General features: G+C 45.4%; 3 protein-coding genes across 8 annotated transcripts; 1 reads left to right on the forward strand and 2 right to left on the reverse strand.

Annotated features, from left to right (window-relative positions):
- Positions 1-1,556: 1,556 nt before the first annotated feature.
- On the reverse strand, positions 1,557-10,076 carry Timm17b (translocase of inner mitochondrial membrane 17B). Its single transcript, XM_021658608.2, has 6 exons — positions 9,926-10,076; positions 8,391-8,490; positions 5,091-5,154; positions 2,228-2,356; positions 2,039-2,149; positions 1,557-1,942 (listed from the first exon to the last, which is right to left on the reverse strand). Exons 1-6 carry the CDS (start codon positions 9,949-9,951, stop codon positions 1,854-1,856), a joined length of 519 nt encoding a protein of 172 aa, XP_021514283.1. The 5' UTR covers positions 9,952-10,076; the 3' UTR covers positions 1,557-1,853.
- Positions 10,074-16,122, forward strand: Pqbp1 (polyglutamine binding protein 1). Of its 3 annotated transcripts, none has more exons than XM_021658605.2 (7): positions 10,074-10,208; positions 10,697-10,782; positions 14,087-14,198; positions 14,385-14,497; positions 14,606-14,890; positions 15,097-15,160; positions 15,299-16,122. In XM_021658605.2, the coding sequence occupies exons 2-7, from the start codon at positions 10,716-10,718 to the stop codon at positions 15,453-15,455; spliced, it is 798 nt and encodes a 265-aa protein (XP_021514280.1). In that variant the 5' UTR covers positions 10,074-10,208; positions 10,697-10,715; the 3' UTR covers positions 15,456-16,122. The 3 variants fall into 3 exon arrangements, with proteins under 3 accessions (XP_021514280.1, XP_021514282.1, XP_021514281.1); XM_021658607.2 differs by having other exon boundaries at positions 15,100-15,160; XM_021658606.2 differs by lacking the exon at positions 10,074-10,208 and adding an exon at positions 10,431-10,588.
- On the reverse strand, positions 15,659-25,285 carry Slc35a2 (solute carrier family 35 member A2). 4 transcript variants are annotated; one of them, XM_021658602.2, is made up of 5 exons: positions 25,096-25,285; positions 23,624-23,806; positions 19,981-20,132; positions 17,249-17,982; positions 15,659-15,928 (listed from the first exon to the last, which is right to left on the reverse strand). In XM_021658602.2, exons 1-5 carry the CDS (start codon positions 25,184-25,186, stop codon positions 15,901-15,903), a joined length of 1,188 nt encoding a protein of 395 aa, XP_021514277.1. In that variant the 5' UTR covers positions 25,187-25,285; the 3' UTR covers positions 15,659-15,900. The 4 variants fall into 4 exon arrangements, with proteins under 4 accessions (XP_021514277.1, XP_060230919.1, XP_060230920.1 ...); XM_060374936.1 differs by having other exon boundaries at positions 17,239-17,982; positions 25,096-25,245; XM_060374937.1 differs by lacking the exon at positions 23,624-23,806 and having other exon boundaries at positions 17,239-17,982; positions 25,096-25,231.
- Positions 25,286-25,697: the final 412 nt, after the last annotated feature.

Consider the following 25,697-nt stretch of genomic DNA (forward strand, 5'->3'; position numbering starts at 1 on the left):
GAAAAACAAAAGAACAAAACCAAAAATCTGTAATTCTAGCACTTGGGAGGCAGAAGGCTCAGGAGTTCAAGGTCAGCCTATACTATAATAAAACTGGTGGCCTACAGCATTTAGGAAGCTAAGGCAGGAGCAGCTCACAGGCAAGCCAGTTAGCATAGCAAGTTGGGCCAGCCTGGACTCCTTGAGGCCCTGTCTTGGAAGAAAACAAAACAACAAGCTAGCAAGGTATGGAAGCACATCCCTTTAATCCTAGCACTCTGGAGGCAGAAGACAGGCTGATTGATGAGTTCAAAGCCAGTCTGGACTACACTGTGAGTTCCAGGACAACTAGGTCTACGTAGTGAGAGCCTGTCTCAAAAAAAAAAAAAAAAAGAACATAAAGGGGATAGGGAGGTGGAGAAGATCTAGAAAAAGTTAGAAAAGGGAAAAATACTTTTAAAATATATGAACAAAAATTAAAAAATGATTAAATGAGCTGGAGAGATGGCTTAACAGTTAAGAGCACTGGTTACACTTCCATTAGTTCTTAGTTCAATTCCCACCAACCACATGGTGGCTCAAAACATCTATAGTGGTATCTGATGCCCTCTCCTGGCGTGCAGGCATACATGCAGATAGAGCACATAAAGAAATCTTTGTTGGGTGCAGTGGCTCAGGCTTGTAGTCCCAGCAGAGGCAGGTGGATCTTTGTGAGATAGAGGCGCCCGGTCTACAATATGAGTCCTGGACAGCCAAGGCAACACAGAGAAACCCTGTCCTGAGAATCCAAATAAACAAATAAATAAATAAAACAGTAACAAAAAACAGCAAGTGTAAAGAAATCTACATACCACAAAGCACAAGAAAGTGACAGGAAATAGACACAGGGCACTTTTTGAGAAATCAGAACCCCTGATCCCTGGACCTCCACCCCAGAACTGTTTTAGGGCCACATGGATCGGGTTTTTTGATAAATGAAACTTTTAAAAAAATAGAACGACTGGTATTAAGAAAAGATTTTTGGTTTTTCAAGACAGGGTTTCTCTGTGAAGCCTTGGCTGTTCAGGAACTTGCTCTGTAGACCAGGCTGGCCTTGAACTCACAGAGATCTGTCAGCCTCTGCTTCCCAAGTACTGAAATAACGGTATGTACCACCATAACCAGGGAAAAGGCTATTTTTTAAGGAATAATTTCCTAGTCTCTACAAGGGGAGCTTGTGCAAGGAGGGTAGCAGTCATACATACACAGCTTACATTTGCACCCAGCAATTCTTGAGGTCCTGTGCTTCTTTCAAGTCTGTACCTATTTGTTTGATGTAGCTCTAGGTCCCTAACCACACTTAATCATGTGCCTAACTCATATCTTTGTGTCTCTTACCTCCCTTGCTCATTCATTCTGTAAACATTTACTAGAGGCTGGGTATAGTCCAGCTTGGACAACATAGTGAGACCTTGCTTCTTTTCCCCCACAAAACATCCTTAGTAGAACTCATTCACTTTGGAACCCCAAGACCCAGACTTCCAAACTCCTTCTCCTGAGGAGAGGGTTGTCTGGGTGACTGAAGGAGTACATACACAGACGTTTCAAAACTGGCTTTAAACATTCATCAGGGTGCCACATGAAGGATCCGGGGTAAGACACTGTTACATGGGTGAGGCTGAGGTACCCTGAGAGACAAAAAACAAAGGGGGGAGGGACCTGTGTGATAAAGCTGCTGGGGTGCCCCCACCCCTACCACAGAACAAGGGAGTAGAGTAGAGCCCCTCTCTGAAGGTCTCAGCACTATGTAGGAGCCAGTCCTCCCTTGGAGGTAGATCATCCAGAAGGGAACTTTGGAGCAGCTCCCACGGTGGCAGGGGCAGGCAGCGGCTTCCTTAGTGGTACTGCTGGTAGTTGGGATAACTTGCGGCTGAAGCTCCCTCTTTAGGTGTTAGCTGGTTAGGGTCATCCAAGAATGGGGGTGCTGGAGAGGGAAGAATGAGGTCATGAAGCGAGGAAGGGTGCGGAAGGCTGACAGTGCTCCCTGGCTCTCCCTGACCACTGCCCACCAGGTCCTCACCATTGCGGAACTGCTGAGCAGTATAGCGAGTGAGAAGGATGCCGACACCCTCAATGAGGGCCAACAGGATGCCCCCCATCATCGCAGAGCCCACCATGGCCAGCGGACCACCTGGAGGCAGAAAGAGATAGAACTGAGGAAGGGCCAGCAGCACAGGGAAAGGACTGGGATTGGGGCAGGGGCACTCACTGCGTGCAGCCAGCACAGCTCCAGTCAGTGCTCCACTGGTGATGGAGTTCCAGGGGTCTTCCTTGCCCCGAAGCTGTACAAGGCCACAGTCAATGGTAGAAAATAGTCCTCCCCACACTGCAAAGCTACCTGTAGGGGGATAGGATGCTAATCAGTCATTCCCAGAAATTCGGACAATCCACATATCTCAACATGTGGGAACTACCAAGGTCTGAGACTAGCAAGGGAAAGGGGCTGAGGCTGTTAGGATTGGAGATATGGCTCAGAGATAGAGAGCTTGCCTAGGGTTCTTAGGATTCCCTGCAAAGCAAGCATGCAGGCATGCACTAAACTAATAAAATAGTCAGATACACGAACATACAGTATAAATAAAATCAATAAACAAATAAAAATGACTAAGCTATGGTATAATCCCAGCACCTGGAAGGTGCAGGTACGAGGACTACAAAAAGTTAGACACCTGTAGAGTGAAGGAAGCAGAGAGCGGATCTCTGTGAGCTCGAGGCTAGCATGTTCTACAAAGTGAGTCCATGATAGCCAGGGCTACACAGAGAAACCTTGTCTAGGACTGCGGGGGACGTAGTAGGTTGGAGAGTAACCTAGCCTATAGAAAGCCATGGGTTACAAGCTCAACACCAAATATGAGAAGGAATAAAGTCCAGACATAGAGGCAGGTATCCTACAGAACACCCCATCTTCCTTACTGTGAATAGTCCTCATTGGATTGGGGCTCTAGTTATCATCAAAATAACTTTCACTTTTAGTTGTTAGATGGATAGGAGCAGAGTGACCTTCCATACAGCTTTCAATGAAGCAATTTCCACCCTTTAAATTCCCTGTGGAGCTGGGCTTGCTGGTGTACACCTGTAATCCCAGCACTCAGGGAAGCAAAGGCAGGTGGATCTCTGTGAGTTCCAAGTCAGCCTGATCTACAAAGGCCAGAGCAGCCAAGGCTACAAATACCACATAGAGTTGGAGTTCTGGTTTTGATTTTAGGGGAAAGAAAAACAGGTTAGGAAAACCAGAATACAGTATATATTATAAAACATTCATACTCTAGACACCCAAAATGCTTCAAAATCTACAACCTTTTGAGCATGGTCATGATATCAGAAACAGAAATTTTCATAGGTGACCTCAAGCAACATAAAACAATAAAAATGCAGGAGAACTAAACATGATATTATATAATTAGCTGAGGTGGTAAGGACCTACAGTCCCAGCTACATGGGAGGCTGAAGAGCCACAGAAGGCAGGTGGCTGGATCCTAAGGGTTTGGGACCAGCCTGGACACCATAGAGAGATCTATTTGTTGTTTTTTGTTTTGTCTTGGTGATGTACTTTGGGGTTTCACACATATTAGTCAAGTACTTTACTACTGGGCTACATCCTCAATCCTGAGACCTCCATCTCTCCCTCCCTCTTTTTTGACACAGTATCCCATGTAGCCAAGGCTGGCCTCAAATTTGTTATGTAGCCAAGGATAATCTTGAAGTTTGGATACATCTGCCTACACCTTTCAAATGCCAAAATTACAAGTGGGCACTACCATACCCGGTTTTTATGCACTGCTGGGCATTGAATCCAAGACTTCATGCTACTAGGTAGGTGGTCTCTTAATAAAAAATGAAATATACAGTGTTGAGAATTTTTTTCAGTGATAGAGCACATGCTCATTCTAACCCTACTACAAATATATATATATATCCGTGTGTGTGTATAGTATATGAAAGCTACAAAACTGATGTTAGAGTGCTTACCTAACATGTTGGAGATTTAATCCTCACTATCTCAAAATAAATTTTTAAAAGAGCTGGGTATGGCTTATATCTGTAATCTTAACTACTTGAGAGGCCAAGGCAGGATGACCTTGCTTTTAAGGCCAGCCTGGGCTATACAGTGAGACCTGTTTAAAAAAAAAATATCCAAGATATGTAAATAATCTGAATACAGAGCTGGAGAGATGGCTCAGCAGTTAAAAGCACTATCTGCTCTTCCAGAGGTCCTGAGTTCAATTCCCAGCTACTACATGGTGGCTCACAACCATCTATACTAGGATCTGATGCCCTCTTCTGGCATGCAGGTGTACATACAAATAGAGCATTCATCTGTAAAATAAATAAATAAATCTTTAAAAAAATCTGTATACTAAACACAAGTGAATTCTATGTTTAGACTTGGATCTTAAACTATTATCATTATACATATACATACTTTAAATTACTATAAAATCCAAAAGCTTCTGACATGTGAAACACTTCTGGTCTCAAGCATTTTGGATAGGAATACTCAACCTGCAGTTAAGATGTTTATTGAGGGCCCACTATGCTCTAGTATTTATTTGAGGTACTTTGTACTAGCAGACTTCTGCAACTTTAAATTAGTTAACATGATCAAAGGTCTCAGCATAGTAACTAGCGCTTAGAAAGTACTCTGTGGATTAATTTTTAAACTATCAATTGGGCAGTCAATGTTACCATCATCACACAAGGTTTGGAGACAGAATGCTACTGGCATAAGGTCACCTAACAGGGAAGAGCCAGGACCTGGATTTAATCTGCTAAATACTTGAGGCTTGTTGGTACACATCTTTAATCCTGGCATTTGGAAGGAAGAGGTAGAGGCAGAGGTAGAATCTCTGTGAGGCCAGCCTGATCTATAGAGTGAGTTCCTAGACAGCCACGGCTACATAGAGAGACCCTGTCTCAAAACAAACTGCAGATTACAGTCTTGCCTTTCACATTGAACTGTTGGGAAACGTCACTGAGCCAGGAAGTTCTGGTCAGACTTTAACAGTCTAGCTTCAAAGGATCAGCTGCCCTCAAAGTTGCTCTCACAATTTATGTTCCCCCATGCTCCTCACCTCCAATCTGGGGTGCCCGGATCCTTACAGCATTGACACTACCTCTGAACCGGTGTGGAACTCCCTGGAGAAAGCAAGGAAAGGTGTCAGGAGAGGGGGAGGTAAGATCACTGGCAGGCAGAGTCTCTAGGCTTTATAAAAAGGGCACTTTGTAAGTGCATGCCTAGACTGAGCAAGGCCCAGGGTTCTTCTACTCCCAGAACTGCAACAAAAAGAGAAGAAGGCACGAGAAAGCTGTTACATGCATAGCAGCAGCCAAAGAATCCGGAAAATGGGGAGTAAATCCAACAAAAAATCTTAGAAGTAACTTGCTAATTACATTAATTTGTTCACTTGTTCATTCATTACAGTTTCAGACAGCAAAATGCAATCCAGAGTAGCAGTTCTCAATATGTGGGTCACAACCCCTTTTGGCCAAATGACCTTTTCACAAGGGTTGCCTCAGGCCATTGTTAAACACAGGTATTTACATTCACAACAGTAACAAAATTACAGTTATGAAGTAGCAATGAAATAATTTTATTTTAATTTTTAACATGAAGAACTGCATTAAAGGGTCACAGCGTTAGGACCCTTTAGTTAGGCTGAGAACCACTGGGTGGTGGTGGCACATGTCTTTAATCCAAGCACTTGGGAGGCAGAGGCAGAAAATCTGTGTGAGTTTGACACCAGTCTGGTTTACAGAGCTAGTCCCAGGACAGCCAGAGCTACACAGAGAAACTCTTGTATCAAAAAATTGCAAGTATCTGCTTTGATACACTGCTAGGCAGAGTCTTTCAGAGGCCCTCTATGGTAGGCTCCTGTACTGTTTCTTGTTTTCTCCTACTTCCAATGTACATCCCATTTGTCTTTCTAAGTGAGGATTAATCATCTTACCCTGGGTCCTCCTCGTTTAGCTTCTCTAGGTGTACAGATTTTAGTATGTTTATCCTATCTTATAGGTTTAGTATCCACTTATAAATGCTGAGACTCATAACTGAACCTTGGGCAGAGTACAGGGAATCATATGAATGAAGGGGGAGTTATTATGGCCCGGAGAGGTCAGGAGTTCCACAAGGACCAAATATATCTGGGCACAGGGGTCTTTTCTGAGACTGATACTCCACCAAGAACCATGCATGGATATAACCTAGAACATCTGCTCAGATATAGCCCATGGCAGCTCAGTATTTTAGTGGGTTCTATTGTAAGGGGAACAGGGACTATCTCCGACATGAACTCAGTGGCTGGCTCTTTTACCTCTCCCCCACCCCCCACAAGGGAGGAGCAGCCTTGCTAGTCCACAGAGGAGGACATTGCAGCCAGTCCTGATGAGACCTGATAAGCTAGGATCAGACGGAATTGGAGGAGGACCTCCTCTATCAGTGGACTTAGAGAGAGGCAGGGAGGAGGGAGGGAGGGAGTGTTTGGGACGGAAAGAGGGAGTGCGCTACAGCTGGAATACAAAGTAAATTAATTAATATAAGAAATAAAAATTTAATTTAAAAAATTGCAAGTAAATAAATAAAAGAAGTAGGGAAAAGGACGGTTGAGATCCACTACTCTCAGGGAAGTAGAATAATTAAGAGTGCATTTTTAGCTTGCAGGCTAGCAGGATGGTGGCACCCGGTTCTATTCCTTATAGTAAAAAAGAAAAAAAATATGAGGGCATGGTATGTGTAAAGACCCCCAAGAATGAGAAATATGGACCAAGATCTAGTAAAGAGAGTTCCACGAACTGAGAGGACAACTCAGAGCCAGACATAAAAGTTGCAGAATCCAAGGGTGTTGGCAGATACCTGTAATCCCAGCACTTGGAAAGCAGAGACAGGAGGATTTGAAGTTCTGTGCCAACCTGTGCTACATAAATAAAAAAAAAAAAAACTGCTGTGTGTCTGTGTGATATGTACCTAGGAATGTGTGTGTGTGTGTGGGGGGTGAACATGGAGGTCAAAGCAGGATCTTAGGGGAACTACTACTGCTTTTTGCCTTGAGACAAAGTATCTTACTGAACCAACTTCAGGCTAAGCTGACTAGCCAGCAAGGGTTTGGGATATGCCTGCCTTGTGTCCCACCCCTTCCAATACTGGAGTTGTAAGCAAAGGCAGGCATGGTGCAAGGATATTTGTGAACTGTAAAAATCCTGTTTATTGTAAACAGGTGATTATGGTGTGGTTCACCCAGCCCTTGCACACACCTTTAATTCATGAGCTCTTTGTATACCAGATCTAATAAAGTTAACCCTAGGTCAAGAGGCAGAGCAAGAAACCAGCTGACGGGGATTAAAGAGTAGAAGGGACTTTGAGTTGAGAGGTATTTAAGACAGCATAGAAAAGAGCTTTTAGCTCAAGCTCTAGCTTTAGCTAAGGCTTCAGCTCCTCAACTCCCTGGCTTTTTGAGCTTTGAACCAGCAAGCCTTCGGCAATTGGGTTTTTTGGTCTTTTCCTCCTGGGCTGTCAGTTGAGCTAGTAAGCCTTTTGGGTTTTTTTCCATCTGGACCTGAGCTGAGAAGGAAGATCAGCTGAGCACTTTCTCTGCCTCTCTGAGCTACCAGGTTTTTCCCCTGGCATCTGGCTCCTGACTTCTTATTGGTAAAATAGAACAGTTGGAATTTTCATCATTGTTTTTAACAACACAGGCATGCCTGAATTTTTACATAGGTGTTGTGCAAGCAAACTCAGGATCTCAAGCTTGCAAAAACAAGTGCTCTTATCCACTGAACCTTAGCCCTTCAGGGGTAGGGAGCCTGGGGTGGGGGGGAATTATAGTTCCCTCTTTCAATTTAAAAGCTGCTCTATCAAACTCCTGTCATTTTCCTATACAGAGATTTTGCCCCTGAGACAGGGTTTCTCTGTGTAGTCTTGACGGTCCTGCGCTCACTTTGTAGACCAGGATGGCCTCAAACTCACAGAGATCCACCTGCCTTTGCCTCCCAAGTGCCCGTATATAAAGGATTTTTAACCCAGAGTCTGTCTTGAGGTAAAATGTAATGGCGCATACACATTTAAGATTCAATGCTAACATTTTTTATTATTCTTATTCTGATGCTGAGAATGGAATCTAGGACCTCTCTTGCTTAATCAACTGTTCTACCACTGAGCTACATACTACCTTCCCATAATACTGTTTCTGACAGTACAGTATTTCCACAGAGCTCCAGCTGGATAGTTGAAGAAAAGATTTCCTCAAATCCTATATCCAGGTGCCAGGCCCAGCAAACAGTAGGTGAATAAGCAACAGAATAAGTAAGTATGCTCAAAGCAGTATTCTATGTCAGCAAGACTGCAGACTCCCACACCACTGGGGGAAGGCCCAACTCACAACAGGGGCATTGCGAAAGCCCTTGATAGCCTGGAAGACTCCACCACCAATGACACCCATAGTGAAGGCTCCACCGCAATCATCCACAATTCGCCATGGGCTGCAAGCAGGAAGGAAAAGACTGGGTTAATGTGAGACCCTGCTATGACTGGATGCCAAAATGGGATGCTCATGACTGATAAGAAACACCTTAGATAATAACAAATTACTTCTATCAGTTGTTACACGCCCCATAAAGCCTTGAAAGTAAAGCCAGACATGGTTCTGCATACCTGTGTAAATCACAACACTTGGGAGGCTGAGACCAGAGGATCATGAGCTTGAGTCCAACTTAGGCTATAAATGGAGACTCTGTTACCCCCAAAAAGGTTTGTGCTGGGTGTGGTGACACATGCCTTTAATTCCAGCACTCTAGAGGCAGAGGAAAGTAATCTATGTGCTTGAGGTCAGCATAGTCCACTCAAAGAGTTCCAGACCACCCAGGGCTCTATAAAGAGAGACTATATATATATATATATATATATATATATATATATATATATAGAGTGTATTATATATATAATCTGTGGAGCAAAAGTGAGAAAATATTTTTCATTCTCTCTTTTTTTTTTTTTTTGAGATGGTGGAGGAGGTTGTCTCACTACAAAGCCTTCCAAATGTTGGGCTTATTACTGGCAGAATAGTACTCTTGATTACAACCAATCATCAATCAAACTGTTTTTGTTAGTATCGAAAATCAAATGTGTCAGATGGAAGGGAAGAAGGACCTCCCCTATCCGTGGACTTGGAGAGGAGCATAGGAGGAGATGAGGGAGGGAGGATGGGATTGGGAGGGGAGGAGGGAGGAGACTACAGCTGGGATACAATGTGAATAAACTGTAATCAATACAAAAAGTAAAAAAAGAGACAATGTATAAATAAAATGAAATAAAAAGTATAAAAAAATCAAATGGGTTGGTCAGTACAAAGGGTTGACATGTTTCTGTAAAGTGTTAAGTAGCTAAAGTTATTAAAGTAAAAGCAAAAAAAGCACGTCCAAGAAAGCTATGTGACTTATGTCCTTTTAAACCCTAAAATGGAAAAAAAAAAATCAAAAGACCGTGAGGAAGAGCCAGGCCTCATCTCCTAGCCCACAGTGGGTTCACACATGCCCTGTCCAGGGTCAAAAACCAGCTTGGGAAAAGCCAGGCGAGACAACTCAGTGCGTTTTGGCTCTACGCCTCTCCTCGCCTGCCGCCAGAATGGATCGGCCCAGAGTTTCTCTTTTGGCTCACAAAAAGGGTCTAGGAGAACATTCAGGGGAACAGTGGGTTAGTCTGTCCCACACCACACCTACTGGGACACTCTACTGTGCCGGTTTTTTAACGAAGTCCGAGAGGGAGGATCCCCGCCCCCACCGGACCCGCTGAGGCAGTCAAGTTTCTAAGCCTCCCTCGTCAGGGACTTGGCAGGGTAACCGTTGCCTTCCCCGCCCGCCTCCCGCGATTGGCCTGGGCGTCGCAGGGACTGTCCCGAAGCCTGTGCCACGGCCGTACCAAGGTTCGCGAGCATACTCTTCCATGGCGACAGCCTTTGGCCCGGAGCAGTCGTTCTAACTAGCGAGCCACTCCCCTCTCCCCGCTCACCAGCGTGAAGGCGTCGCAAGTAGGCCAAGGAAACAATTGGCTTTCCTGTTGACGTAAGGCCAAAGACGCACTCTTATTGGCCAGCCAGGCTGGCCACATCCGTTCTCTGCCAGCCTTGGAGTCGAACGGTTAACTGCATCTGTGGAGGGTGAGGAGCGTTCTTGCGGTTTATAAGAAGAGCCCTTCGATATCGGTAAGCATAGTGACAACAAGGGAGAGGAGGTTAGGGTGACAGACTTTGGCTCTGCTAATGCCGGGGTGGAAGCATTCTTTTAAAGCTAAAGAGGATGATCGCATTTTTGCACCCCCATCCTAGCACCTTGGTTCCTCCCATGGTGCGGACTTGGAGAAACGTTGGGTGATCCCATTTCTGGGTCGTGGGTGTGCTGCACTTGGTCCCTGAGGCGATAGGTGGAGCCTTGGCCTGGAGAGGAAATGGTCTTCAGTGCATCCGGTCTCCATTGCCGGAGTTAGAGTTCGAGTGTGGTACTAGTTCTGGCCATCCTGTTAAAAATCTATTTCATCTTTTAGCATCCAGTTTCGTTCTGTTCTTCTAGCTACTGGTGCATTTAGGTAGGTGGAGATCAAATGAACACACGCAGAAGGGTGGTGCATGGTTACTGAATGTACAGATTGAAATGTTCGTTGGATTGGCCCTTCAGAGCTGTCTTGTCTGTTTAGGTCTGGTCAGCAATCCAAAATGCCGCTCCCTGTTGCACTGCAGACCCGCTTGGCGAAGAGGGGCATCCTCAAACATCTGGAGCCTGGTGAGAAAGCTAAAACCAGTGGGATCTACCGTGTGCCATTGTTAACAGCCGTTCTGTTATGTATTCTCTCCTCTATTGTGCCTCTTCTTCCCAGCCCCCGCTCCCACTAACCGACCCTGCAGTCGAACCCAGGTGCATGCTATGGAAGTGCGCTACCATCATCCCCAGCCCAAAAGCTCACGCCTTTTCCCCCACGCGTTGCTGAAGTCAAACCAAAGCTCTTGGATGAGCTCTACTATTTAGTTACATCTCCTTGACCATTAGTTTTTGCCTTGTTTTTTTGTTTTTTCGAGACAGGGTTCCTCTGTGTGACAGGCAATTTGTTTTTCATACTAGATACCTTGCATGGTCTGGCAGGCCTCACATTGTCAGTGTCATTTTCTGATAACCATTACTACCGCATGGTAAGTACTATGTGAAGTCTAAGGCTGGAAAGACAAGATAGAGTTTAATTTATGAATCAAGTGCTCGCAGTAGCATGTACTCAGCTACTAAAGGGGCCGAGATACAAGATGGCTTGAGCCCAAGAGATCAAGGCCAGACATGGCAATTGGCAAGACGCCAGTCTTTGAAAAATAAAGCTAAGTGTGATGGCATGCTCCTGTCATCCCGGCAATGCAGAGACTGAGGCAAGAGGATCACAGGTGACAGCCTGTTTAGGTAATTATTCCAGGCCAGATATATATTTTTTAATACATACACCAGAAAATATCAAAATAAATCTGTAGGATTGACTACATTAATTAATTAATTAACTTTTAAGACATGGCCTTACTTTGTGCTTCTGTCAGGCCCGGAACTCATTATGTATTTCAGTCTTCCCTAAGGCTAGGATTAAAGGTGTCCACTACCACACTGGGCCAGTATTTATTTAATAAAAATGACATGTGATAGCAGTCTCCTATGTGCCATATACACTGGCAAGATGTTGGTGCTGTATAGTTTTTGGTGTGTGTGTGTGTGTGTTTTTTTTTTTAAGATTTATTTCTTTTATGAGTATGAGTGTTTTACCTGCATGTACACCTGCATACCAGAAGAGGGCATCAGATCCCAGTATAGATGGTTGTGAGCCATCATGTGGTTGCTAGGAATTGAATTCAGGTCCTCTGGAAGACTAGCCAGTGCTCCTAACCACTGAGCCATCTCTCCAGCCCCAGGGCTATATGGTTTATCTCAGCAGAAGTACTGTGGTGATTCGGATGATAACTTACTAACATTTCTTTGGGCTGCCTAAGTGTCTGACACATATGGTATGCTAACAGTCAAAAAATGATTACCTGTCAGTTAGATTTACTGTATTACTGGCTGATAACTACAAATTATTGCCAACAATAATAAATGTGGCATGCGTTTTGACCTATATGGTGTGTCAGGCAATGGAAAGTGCATCATGTTATTGTATGGATAACTGACATCTACGACTTTGGGCCAGACATACACTTTGTGCCTAATAGGGCTAATAATAAACATTGATATATTTTTCTTGGTGGTGCAGGGATATTAATCCAGGGTTTCAGGAAAACTCTGTATCATTCATGTTTCTTTTAAATCTTTTGAGTCCACTACTGAGAGTTCGTGCTTGCTTACTTATTTATTGATTGATTGATTAAGTGGTTGGTTTTTCCAGACAGGGTTTCTCTGTTGTAGTCTTGGCTGTCCTGGACTCACTCTGTAGACCAGGCTGGCCTCGAACTCCCAGAGCTCTGCCTGCCTCTGCCTGTACCCATATGTCTGGTGAGAATGTTTGTTTTATTAGCAATATGGACAATCATACCTAGCATCTCTTTTGGTGTCACTGTGACACTGCTGGCATATGCATTTTATTGCTAATTATGGCCACGTTTGTGGGCCTACTGATAGCCCACAATAGGCATTGAACTGATAATAGAGGCATTTTTTAAAAATCTTTTATCTGTGTTTTTTTTTGTTTTGGTTTTGTTTTTCTTTTTTGTTTTTTTCTGAGACATGGTTTTCCTGTGTAGCCTTGACTGTCCTGGACTCACTTTGTAGACCAGCCTGGCCTCAAACTCACAGTAATCAGCCTGCCTTTGCCTCCCTGAGTGCTGGGATAACAGGCATGTGCCATCACGCTTGGTTTAATAGACAACATTTTTATTCTACTATCACTAAACATCTGCTGCAGGCTTGTTATATATCAGACCTTAAGAATAGAGTCAGAGTAATGTTTCAATTAGTTCCTTGCTGTCCAACATACAGGACTCAGAATCCCATCACAGTTCAGAAGGTGAACTAGTTAGCTGTTATTATAGGTAACTCCCCTGCTGTTCAAACCCATTTATTTAATTTAAGTAGGTTTGGATAATACAATGCCACGTGGGATCTGAACCCAGGAATTGATTGGATGTTGTTGTGTCTGAATATTCTCTGTCAACGCTGAGCACATGTCTCTATCTGTGCATTCCATGTATAGTGATGTGAATGGCTTGCCTTCAAGTCCTGAGTATAGTAGAACACACACACACACATCAGATTTGTTTTTTTCTTTTGAGACAGGATTTCTCTGTGTAGCCTTGGCTATCCTGAACGCACTCTAGACCAGGCTAGCCTGGTCTTCACAGAGATCCACCTGCCTCTGCCTCCCAATTGCTGGAATTAAAGGAATGAAGCACCACTGCCTGGCTTCACACCAGGTTTTTTATTTTTGGTGTTTTTTTTTTTTTTTTTTTTTTTTTTTTTTTTTTTTTTTTTTTTTACTGAGTTTCTTTATTTTTATTATTAGTTACATTTTATTAACTCTGTATCCCAGCTGTATCCTGCTCTCATTCCCTCCCAATCCCACCCTCCTTCCCTCATCTCCTCCCTGCCCCTTTCCAAGTCCACTGATTGGGGAGGACCTCCTCCCCTTTCATCTTATCCTGTTTTATCAGGTATCTTCAGGATTGACTGCAAAGTCCTCCTGTGGCCTAGCAAGGCTGCGCCTCCCTTGGGGGGTGGGGAGGTCAAAGAGCCTGCCATTGAGTTCATGTCAGAAATAGTCCTGTTCCCCTTACTAGGGAAAACCAGTTGGTTACTGAGCTGCCATGGGCTCTATCCGAGCAGAGGTTCTAGGTTATATCCATACATGGTCCTTGGTGGAGTATTAGTCTCAGAAAAGACCCCTGTGCCAATATATTTGGTCCTTGTGGAGCTCCTATCCTTTCCACATCCTTTCATACTAACTCCCCCTTCTTTCATATGATTCCCTGCACTCTGCCGAAGGTTTAGTTATGAGTCTCAGTATCTGCTTTGATACACTGCTCACACCAGGCTTTTAAACTGCCTTTCTCCTTCCCCATTCTTCCAGAGCCAGAGGAAGAGATTATTGCTGAGGACTATGATGATGATCCTGTTGATTATGAGGCCACCCGGTTAGAGGGCCTGCCACCGAGCTGGTACAAGGTGTTTGACTCTTCTTGGTGAGCCTATCATCATATAGGTGGGAGGGACAGCTGGCCTTGCCCTTCCTGTTATCCCTTATTGTGCGGTTGATAGGGAAGAGATGTACATACAGAGGCATGGAGAAGATCTAGGCAGAGGTTTGGCAGACAGTTGGTATAAGGGACCATCTGTGCTAACATTCTCTTCTCTCTCACTGCCCACAGTGGACTCCCATACTACTGGAATGTAGAGACAGACCTTGTGTCCTGGCTCTCACCACATGACCCCAACTTTGTCGTCACCAAATCTGCCAAGAAACTCAGGAACAGTAATTCAGGTGAGTTGGCAAAGACAGGGATGTGTCAGTGATTCTTGCAGTCTCAGAGAGGGGCTGAGGAGACCATATGTGAAAGAGAGGGTCTGCAGCACTTCTGTGTTACCATAGATGCTGAGGAGAAGTTGGACCGGAGTCATGAGAAGCTGGACAGAAATCATGAGAAGTCAGATCGGAGTCATGAGAAGCCAGATAGGAGCCATGACAAGGCAGAACGAAACCAAGAGAAGCCTGAGCGAGAACGAGAGCGGACGTACGACAAAGTGGACAGAGAGAGAGATCGGGAGAGGGAACGGGATCGGGAACGGGGGTATGACAAGACAGACCGCGAAGAGGGCAAAGACAGGCGCCATCATCGCAGAGAGGAGCTGGCTCCTTACCCCAAGAGCAAGAAGGGTAAGTGGATCATGTTAGGATTTGGATGAGTCAAGTGAGGTACCAGGGCACAGAATGTACAGTATGCATGCCTAGACCTGGGCTTCTGTAGGGTGTTGTGAGCTGCGATAGCCACCAGTACCTCTTTTTCTTGGGAGAAGGGGCTCAGTGACCAGGGACTCCTTGGGTCTCAAGGGAAGAACTTGCACTGCTACTTGTTTCTATAGCAGTGAGCCGGAAAGATGAAGAATTAGATCCCATGGACCCCAGCTCATACTCAGATGCACCCCGGTAAGTGAAACCCTTTGTCGATCCTTTTGTAAACTGTACCCTTCTCTTTTGTCTCTTCCTTCCCATTCTTTAATCTTGAGCAGCTAAGGGATGTCCACTACACCCTCTTCCTGTCCTCTAATTCTCTGTTATCCCCAGGGGCACATGGTCAACAGGATTACCCAAGAGGAACGAGGCCAAGACGGGGGCTGACACAACAGCAGCTGGGCCCCTCTTCCAACAGCGGCCATACCCTTCCCCCGGGGCTGTGCTCCGCGCCAATGCCGAGGCTTCCCGAACCAAACAGCAGGACTGAGCCTTTGTTTTCTGTAGCTTTGGCAGTTTGTCTGTCTTTCTTCCTTGTGGCTCTGGGGATAGAACCCATAGTTTTGCACATGCTGAATTATTCTACCAGTGAGCTACACTCCCGGCCCCCTTGTTTCTAATAGCTTTTTTTTTTTTTGTGGATCATATCCATGAGGCTTGAGTGCTCCCTTTGTTCATTCTTTCCAATGCAAGTTGACAAGATGTAAAACATTTTATTTGCAGAAACTCACCTAAGAAATACTGCAAAGGTAGCAGAAGTTGAGGTGGGCCCATTAACAGGTTAGTCATGACAGCCTATGTGGGGCAGGGCTGGTGGGGACAGGGAGGTCCCATGCCTCCCTCACCACACCCCTAATACTGATAAGAGTTTAGTCCCAGCTGGACCAGGGCAAGAAGGGAGAACGAAGGCAGGCCTGTGTCTTCAGTTCCAGCAGCTACGAACCCTTCACCTTGGTGAGCAACCTGTGGTGAAAATGGGAAGGAAAGAAAAACACAAAAAGCTGGGGTGGGCTAGCAGGTGGGTATCCTGAGCAAGCGAGGGTGGTGATAGTGAGCTAGTAATCCTGGGGTTAATGATGGTGCTTGTGTGGAAAGAGCAGGCCCCTGCATCAGAAAGCTACACATGGACTAAATAAATACAACATCTTTATTTGGCATTGGGTATACTGACATTTGTTCATTACAGTTATTTAGAAAACAAACAAAAAATCAGAACAAATTAATCAAAAATAAAGATCCAATGGCCCTATTTACATATAGCAAAGACAGCCCAGGCACCTTCCATGCGTGCACTTTATGCTCGCATGCACACATACATACACGCACACGCGCACACATACGCACACACACATCTGGGATACAGTTAGGGAGTTAATAAGCTTTGGGGAGTGCAGGGGTACAGGTTCCATGATTCATCAATTCTAACACCCACCATGAAGTAAGGGTGTTTTAAACAGCTAATCGGGTTGCAAAAATGGGATGGGCAGTTTAATTTTTCCTTTCTGGCTGTTTCAGAAGATAATCCTTCACCTCTGCCTCTTCAATTACCCAGGATTCAGCCACTTCAAGGACCTTCCCTCCCCATTTTCCAAACACTCTGGATCATTGAGCTGATTATTTCACAAATCCCCAAACTATTGAAATGCAAATGGCACTTACTGCACCCTCCCCAATATGAGCTAATACGAAATTCTCAGCTTGTGCCTCTCCTCACTCCAGGCACTTACAACAGGCCAATCATCAAGGGTCTCTGTACCAGGGAAACGGCCCTAAAGCCACATCAGAGACCAAGCTATTGACATGATCCAAGGTGATGGTGCAGGAGAGAAGGCCTCATACAATAGGAAATGGAACCCCACAAGTAGTCATTAGTTGTTACTGAAGAACTGCAGGGCTTTTGTCCAGTCTGCAGGATGGCTGGAATGGACTGTCTCAGGCATGAGACAGGCCATCTCCAGCAGAGTGGTGGAGAAAAGCCTGGAATAGCAGTATGCCAACCCTCTTCCTAAAGAGGTTAACCTGGGGCACAGGAAGCAGCTCTAAAAAGCTCCTCCAGGAGAGGGGAGTCCATCTACCAGGAAGTGGACATGTGACATTCAGCCCTAGTTCCATATCTCTAGAAGTATGGGACAAAAAAATAAAAATAAAAATAAAAAACCTCCAACCCCACAAGAGTCAGGCCCTGGCAATAACTCTGGACCTGCAGAAGCCCAACCCACTCCAACCCAACCCCGTGCCCTGTGTCCCCCAACAACCACCAGCTCTCATTTTACCAGCACTGACTTTGGCAGAAAGGGCTCCGTGATGAGGTCTCCTCGAGAAGACAGCTGCGGTGGGGGTGGCTGCCCAGGAGGCTGCTGGTGAATGCAGGGCCCAGAGGCAGAGGCAGAAGTGGAAGCTATGGCTTTGACTGCACCTCGGGGAAGGCTGTAGAGGTAGACGGCACCAATGACGAGCCCAGCGCCAAGGGCAAATAATGGGTCCAGGTGGAAGCCAAAAAGGCGAATGGAGGCAACAGTGGAGAGCACAATGGACAGGGAGGTGGCAAAGCCCTTGAGGATATTGTCAGCATACTTGACAACAACAGCTACCAGGAGCCCACCAAAGGCTTGGTTTAGTACCACACCCCAGACAGCAGGCGTGTAACCAAAGAAGAAGCCTTGATGGGCCACAGCAGTGCCCTCAGCCCACCACAGCCCCACCAGGCCCAGAGCTGTGCCAAAGAGGCCAAGCTGTAGGTTACGCAGCCACACAGAGCCTGAGCTGCCTTTGAGGATATTCTCAAAGTAGACACCTGCAAAGCCTGAGGAGAGGCAGGAGGCCACGACAGCTGCTAGGCCTGCCCCGGGGTTCTGATCCAGTGGCCGTGGGCCACCCCCACCAGCTTGCTGTGCCTGGACAATGGCAACACCGGTGAAGAGCAGCACTAGGGAGCCCCATTGCAGGCGGGAGAGACTGCGGTTCAACATGAGCACGGAGAACAAGGCTGTAGTCAGGATCTTCAGTTGATATGTCACCTGCAAGTTGCATGTGGAAGGCACTGAGGGCTGGTCCCAACTCTCAGAAAGTGCAAGGGGTGGAGGGACAGTACCCACTGTAGGCTTGTGGGCACAATGAAAAGGATAAGGGAGGGCATATGGCAATAAAACTAACCAGCCATTGACCACTGACGGACCTGTGGCTACCAAGTTACCAAAGACCCTTCCAGATAACTAAGGGATGTAGTTTAACCGGTAGAGCTCACCTAGCATACACAGACTGCTGGATTCCATCCCCAGCGCCATATGAACCAGGTGCAGAAGCAAACACCTGTAAGCCCAGCACTCGGGAAATGGACAGTAATCATTGGCTATGTAGAAACTGGGCTAGAAATCATCTCAAAAAACAACCTCCCAGTGAGTTACGAAAGGGTAGCTGTGCCAAGAAGTCCCAAGCCATACCCAAATCTACAACCCAATCCCATTTTCCTAGCTATGTGATAGGGACAAATCACTTGTCCTTTCTGAGACATAGTATCATCTCTGTAAAATAAGGCTGATGTATATAAAACATCCCCAAGGCAGGTGTGTGGTGGCACATGCCTTTAATGCCAGCACTCAGGAGGCAGAGGCAGGCAGATCTCTGTGAGTTCAAGGCGAGCCTGATCTACAGAGCAAGTTGCAGAACAGCCAGGGCCACGCAGAGAAACCCTGTCTTGAAAAAATGTAAGAACCTCCAAATAGGTGATGAATAAGTAGAAAGCTTTGTGATAAGGGAAGTCTTCAAATAAATCAACCACAACAAGGCCAGAAAATATTTATAGATTTCTATGTATTTGTCCACTGTGCATCTGTGCACTGTATCAGAATTTATTATTTAACCTTCACAACTACCATGGAACTGGACAGCACTATAACCTTCAATTTAATGATGAGAAAACTAGGCATGGTGGCACATGACTGAAATCATAGCACTTAGGAGTTAGAGTAAGAATCATGAGTTCAAGACCAGAGTGACCTGCACAGCAAGACCCTGTCTCAAGAACCAAAGAAAAGAGTAAAAGCTGAAGATACAGCTTAGCTAGTAGTTTTGCTCAAGCATGCGCAAAATGCTAGGTTCAGAATGTCCCTAGCACCTCATAAACAAGGCACAGTGTCACACATCTATAATCCCAACACTTGAGTGGTTGAGGCAGGAGGATCATAGGTCATCATCTGTTACATAACAAGTTCTGAGTCAGCCTGGGCTACATGAGACCCTGTGTCAAAGAAAACAAATGAAATAAAATGATGGGCAAATAAAGGCACAGAAAGGTAAGTAACTGGACCCCCCCCCTCCCAAATCATGCACCTAGAAAGCAGTAGCACTGGGATTTGAACCCAGGCAACGTTGCTATAGCATCTAGGATTGTATTCATTCATTCACTTTTTCAAGACAGGGTTTCTCTTGCATAGTCCTGGCTCCCCTGGACTCACTTTGTAGACTAAGCTAGCCTCGAACTCAGAGATCCAATACCTCTGCATCTCTAAGTGCTGGGATTACATGTGTATGCCACTATTGCCCAGTCTGTTTTCTGCCTACATGTATGTCTGTACAGCACATGTATGGATAGTGCTTTGGGAGTCAAAGAGGTCATCAGATCCTCTGAAAATGGAGCTACAGATGGTTGTGAGCAGTCACATGGCTGCTGGGAATCAAACCCAGGTTCCAGGTCCCATAGAAGTGCAGCCAGTGTTTATACTGCTCCAGCCCCAAGAAATAGTTTCTTTATGTAGTCCAATCTGTTCTTGAAGCTCAAATCCTCCTGCTTCAGACTCTTGAGTGCTGGCTGCAGGTATATGCCAACATGTCTGGGCCCAGGTATATTTTCAGCTATCCAAGCATCTCTCCTGTTCCCAATTTTGACACATGAGGAAACCAAAGTTAAGGGAGTTCTCTGAAAGTGACATCATTTTTGCTCTTTGCATACCATCTCCCTCCTTCCATCTAGATCTCCCTCCTACTTCCCTGGAGGTTATGCTGGGCTGGGGACTTACCTGGAAAGTGGCAGCTGGCAGGTTGGTGATGGCTACATACTGGAGGTTATTCTGTAAGGTATAGATGAGAGAGGGAACCGCGAGCTTGAGTGTGTCCACATACTGCACCAGGACAGCCTCATGGAGGAAGAGAACCAGGTGCTTCACATTACCTATGGGGGAGAAGGGGCTGCTGAAGGGTGGGACTAGTCTTGCCTTCCACCATCACTGAACTACTCCCCTCCTGCCTGCTCTCGTGCAGTTTCTTCTCCAGTACAACAATGCCAATAAGAGCACTTGCTGAGCTTGGCATGGTGGTGCACGCCTTTTATCCCAGCACTTGGGAAGCAGAGGCAGGCAGATCTTTGTTAGTTTGAGGCCACCCTGGTGTACATATTGAATTCCAGGATAGCTGGGGCTACAGAGTGAGACCCTGTCTTAAAAAAAAAAAAAAAAAAAAAAAAAAAAAAAAAAGCCTTTCTGATACTCAACTTAATGGCTGCAAAAAGGGATGGGGATATAGTTTAGTGGTGGGGTGCTTGCCTAATAGATGTGCTCCCAGGTTCTACCCCAACACCATAAGAAAAGACAAATAATCGTCACAAAACTATTATCCATTCCACTATGCCTGCTAATCAAGCAAATTTCACCCACCTGAGATCTGCCTCCCCTGGCATAAGCACATTCAGGGTGAGTACTCACCATGTTTGTACAATGAAATAATCACCAGTACCTAGAAGCATGTGACATAGAGGTTCTTTGTTCCCAAGTTGATGTATACGACTATCTTTCAGAAGGGAAGTTTTACACTTTTTTGTTTTGTGGTGGTAGGGCCTCACATGCCACTGAGCTGCATATCCATCATTAAGACTTTTAGACATCCTGACTCCATGGTCCATGAGCCACTGGAGGACAGAGTCCATTTCCCATCCAAACAGATCTTTTTATAAGCCCTATATACATTAAAAAGCTGCCCTTGTCCTATGGATAAATAATGTTTTTTCATTCTTTCTTCTCAAAAGCGTCTCTCTGTTAAGCCTGGGCTGGCATACGTGGAAGACAGCAACTGATGATGGGTATGTGTCTCTTTCTATCACTCTCCACCTTATTTTAAGGCTTACTTTTATTTTACGTATATGAATGTTTGTACATGTATGTATGTATACATATGCATGCATGTATGAGTGTGTACTATATGTGTGCATTGCCCAAGGAGGCCAGAAGTGATCATCAGATCTTCTGAAAACTGGGGCTACAAATGTTAGCCACGATGTGGGTGCTGGAAATAGAATATGGGTCCTCTGGAAGAGGAGCCAAATATTTTAACTGTTGGGCCATCTCTCAAGCTGTACCTTATTTTTAATTTTTTAAAAAATTATGTGAATATGTGTGTCTGTAGAGGCCAGAGGTATTAGATCCCCTGGAACAGGAGTTATAGGAGGTTGTGAGGCACTTGATATAAGTGCTAAGAACTGAGTTCAGCCTCTGGAAGAGCAGTCTGTGCTCTTAACTACTGAACCATCTCTCCCCCTTATTATTTTTTTCTTTTTTTTTTTCTTTTGGAATTTCGAGAGGGTTTTTCTGTGCAGCCTTCGCTGTCCTTGGACTTGCTCTGTAGACCAGGCTAGCCTCAAACTCAGAGATCCACCTGCCTCTGCCTTCGAAGCACTGGGATTGAAGGCGTGCAACAGAAATGCCTGGCTCTTCCCCTTCCCCAAGACAGGGTTTCACTGTGCATAACACTGGCTGTCCTACAACTAGCTCTATAGACAGCCTAACTCTGTCTCCCAAGGATTAAAGGCAGGCACCCCTACCACTACCTGGCTCCACCTTACTTTTTGAGACAGGGCTGCACATTTCAGTTAGACTGGCTAGTCAGGGAGCTTATGGGACTGGCAACCTCCACCCTCGTGCCCTGCATCCTGTCCCTGAACTCACAGAGATTAGATGCATGCCATCACGCCTAGTTTTGATGGAGGTTCTGTAGCTTAAAGTAGGTCTTCTTTCTTGCACAGCAAGCATTTTACCCATGATGCCATCTTCCCAGCCCCTATTGTTTTCTTTCGCATGTGTGTGTATGCTGGGTATTGAACCTACAGCCCTGAACAAGCTAGGCAAGTGCTCTACAGCTGAGCTATATTTCCAGCACTTTATTTGTATTGCCAGTGACATATGTGTGCAAGTGTGAGCATGTATATTCCATGGTGTGAGTGTGGAGGTGAAAGACAACTTAGAGGCTGAAGTCATTTCTCTCCTTACGTCACTGGTTGTGACAGAGCTCAGTTGTCAACACTGCATAGCTAGAGCTTTTACCTGCTAAGCCGTCCTGCCCGTCCTATGTTTTGAGACTAGGTCTTACAAAGTTAACCAGGCTAGTGATGAACTTATGATATTCCCGTCTCAGCTTCTCAAGGAGCTGAGATTACAGGCCTACATTTATTTTTTTGGTGGTTTGGAGTTTTTTTGCTTGTTTTATTTTGAGACACTCTTGCTTCAGCCCATGAAGGCTTGGAACTTATGATCCTCCTGCCTTCTACATGCTGGGTGTACAGATTTGAACCACCACACCCAACTTTGTTGTCTATTTTTTCCATGTATGATTTTTGTCATACTTGTTTTTACTGAGATAGAATTTCAGATATTTCAGGCTGTCCCTAAACTTACTATGTAGCCAATGATGACCTTGAATTTCTGATGCTACTGCCTCAGATTATAGGCATTTGCCACAACTTGCTTATGTGGTGCTGGATATCAAACCCACAGCTTTATATGTGCTAGGCAAGTACTCTATCAACTAAGCTACACCCCCAACTCTAGATATTATACTTTCATTTACTTATTACTTTTTTTTTTCTTTTTTGTCTTGAAATGGAACATTAAATGTTGCTCAAGATAGCCTTGAGTTCATAGAATTAACTGATCCCGTCTCAATACACTGAACAGCTGTGAACACTGAACAAATGAATGACATAGCCAGGCTTAGTGGCATACACCAAGCCTGAGTTCAAGGTCAGCCTGGTTTACAGAGTGAGTTCCAGGACAGCCGGAGCTACACAGAAAAACCCTGTCTTGAACAACAAAACCCAAAAAACAAAATAAACAAACAAACCACCTAAGTGTATGACATTACACCCAGCTGGTACTATAAAGATGCAGATATGTAAAAGATACACAGATTAGCTAGCCACTGATGCTGCTTCATGACAGTGTTGCCAAGAGTTGATTAATTGTGAACCTGAATAATGCATACAAGTATACTATTTTACTATTTTATTATCTTTCTGATTGTATGTATATGTGTATGATGGAATTCTCCGTGTTACAAAGTTTTTCTTTCTTCCTTTTTTTTTTTTGAGATAGACTCACATGTAGCCTAGGTTAGCCTTAAACTTCCCATGTTATCATGACTTCCTGCTCTTCCTACATCCTCCTTCCAAGCACTGAGTGTTCCATTGCCTTGTGGGTAGACTATCTCACTACTGGGGTTCCCAGGCCTGAGGAATATACAGATAGAGATGAAACTTCACAAAGCTGGAGTAGCAGGCAAGCTTAGATGTACTTACATACTCCCCAAGCAGTATCAGATGCACTAGTATACTCTCCAGGTGTGCTTACACACTCAACCTAGAGGGCCCCACCAACCAACCCCTTCCCTGGCTCATACCCCTCTTTTGTGCGAAGAGCAGCAGGAGACAGGTAAGACCTTTGAGCACTTCAGCCATGACCACAGCAGTGGTGGTAAAGAAGCGGTCCCCAGGCAATGTGCGAGCGTAGCGGATGCTAAGGATGAGGGAGGCATTCTGGACCACCAGCACAGCTAAGGATATGTACTTGAGGCGCCGGTGAGCTGCAGGGAGTGAAAGGAACATAGGAGAAGGATGGGGTCAGAACTACTGTGGTATGGCCACCCACTGCACCCTCTTCCCTCCCAGCCACTGGAACTTCCTTTGCCTGCTCCTCCTGACTCAATGAGGGTCTGATCCCTACCTGTTTCCACACCCTTAGCTACTGGCAAAAGGTGTCAAGACAGGGAGAAGTGGACCCTACTCTTAATCTGAAATCCTTGTAAGGTGTGAGGAAATGACAAGGGCAGACCCTGGACACACATATTTGTGTCTTCTCCCTCCCCTGGGAAGCAACTCTTTCTCAGACAGCATTCCTAATATTTAGTGAATGTTTACAGTATAGCTATCACTGGACTAAGGGATTCACATCACTAGATCTCTGAAGGTACTATGAAAAAAAATCCATTTTGTGGATGAGCAAATTGAGGATTTCTACGACGTGAAATACTTGCAGGACTGTCCCATAAACTAAACAATATCCCAATATAATGAATGAGACATTGTTTAAGCTGTTCACCTCCTAAGGTTGTTCTATTTTCCATCTCATATAATGGCTACCTCAATCGTCTGACTACCTTAATCACATAAGGAAATACTTCCCTCCTCCATATGGTCCACACTCCCTCTGTTATACACCCTCCTCCTAGCCAATGAATAATTCTTTGTTCTACCCACACTCACAATGAGCTCTCTCTGCTATACAGAAGCACTTAGCAATCTCAGAATGTTCTTTCTCTGACCGATAAGGAAGAAACTCTCCCACCTCAACCTAAATAGAATTATCTCCATTTGGAAGGGGCATCCTCAGAACATTCTCTCCATGAAATGAAGGACAGCTTTATGCTCAAAATGGATCCACTAGTCATACAAGGAAGCATGTGCCCCACCCTGACAATTTATAAGGTCCCTTTATAAGGAAGAAGCCACCTCCCTAAGAATCGTCTATCCCTTCTAAAGGAAAAACACCCTCAGGATTGTCTCTCCCTTCCACAATTAAGGGATCCCCCACCCCAGAACATTCTCAATGGTTTTAGTTTCTCAAAAGAAATTCCCTACACATTCACAATAATAGTCTTTATTTCCAAATCCAGGACCCCCACAATTACCCACAGAACTACCGATTCCTGTCCTCACTGCAATATACAATGGTCCGTTCTCTCCTCCCTTTTTCCCACAACACACACGTAGGTTCCTTTACATGAGATGCCGCTGTCACTTCAGTTAAGGATTATTCCACTCCCAAGGATCCCGACCTCCACCCCGCCAACTACGCTGATTCAGGCCCTCTCACCCGCTGTGGCGGAACCAGGTTCCAGTGCTCCCGCGGACACGGCCCCTGGCCCGGCCGCCGCGGTAGATGCGCCAACCCCAACCGCTGCCATGTTGGCATCTGCCCGTCCCGTCCCCTCGGCAACAGCAGGCTACTTCCGTATCCATCACGTCCGCTTCCGGACCGCCGGAGTGGAGGGCGGGGCATTAGATAGGAATCGGGAGATCGTGTTCTTAACCCTTTCCAAGTTTGACTCTGAAATGGTCGTTTCGGGTTCCCAAATTCCACCAAAACTGGAGATCCAGGGAGCTACAGACCCAGTCTCCTTCCGAGAGCCTTTGCACAACTGTAGCACGCTCGTGACTCTAGACCCAGCCCCCATCTCGCCTTTTACCGGCCTCACAGACCCCGACTGTCTAAACCACTTGCCAAAACCTTTCCGTGGTTCCATTGGTTCCGTTGCTCTGACATCACGGCTTTTTATTGGAACACTCATATTGCGCCACCCTTCTCGCATCAGAATTAATTCTAGTCCTTTCTGCCAGCCACGTCCCGCCCTCTAAAGGGCTGAGGCCAACTGGGAGGAACGGGACTTTCGAGAAGGCGGGACAAGTGAACCATAA

The sequence above is a fragment of the Meriones unguiculatus genome, chromosome X (assembly GCF_030254825.1).
Source record: "Meriones unguiculatus strain TT.TT164.6M chromosome X, Bangor_MerUng_6.1, whole genome shotgun sequence".
Classification (NCBI taxonomy): Eukaryota; Metazoa; Chordata; class Mammalia; order Rodentia; family Muridae; genus Meriones; species Meriones unguiculatus.

Coding starts and splice junctions, on each gene's coding strand:
- Timm17b (XM_021658608.2), bottom strand. CDS start 9,951: ATGGAAGAGTATGCTCGCGAACCTTG. Junction 8,491..9,925: donor GAGTATGCTCGCGAACCTTG/GTACGGCCGTGG, acceptor TCCTGCTTGCAG/CCCATGGCGAATTGTGGATG. Junction 2,357..5,090: donor CCGGGCACCCCAGATTGGAG/GTGAGGAGCATG, acceptor ATCCCCCTACAG/GTAGCTTTGCAGTGTGGGGA.
- Pqbp1 (XM_021658605.2), top strand. CDS start 10,716: ATGCCGCTCCCTGTTGCACTGCAGACCCGCTTGGCGAAGAGGGGCATC. Junction 14,498..14,605: donor ACTCAGGAACAGTAATTCAG/GTGAGTTGGCAA, acceptor GTGTTACCATAG/ATGCTGAGGAGAAGTTGGAC. Junction 15,161..15,298: donor TCATACTCAGATGCACCCCG/GTAAGTGAAACC, acceptor TGTTATCCCCAG/GGGCACATGGTCAACAGGAT.
- Slc35a2 (XM_060374936.1), bottom strand. CDS start 25,186: ATGGCAGCGGTTGGGGTTGGCGCATCTACCGCGGCGGCCGGGCCAGGG. Junction 23,807..25,095: donor ACCTGGTTCCGCCACAGCGG/GTGAGAGGGCCT, acceptor CACTCCCTGCAG/CTCACCGGCGCCTCAAGTAC. Junction 17,983..19,980: donor TGCCAGCTGCCACTTTCCAG/GTAAGTCCCCAG, acceptor TGCAACTTGCAG/GTGACATATCAACTGAAGAT.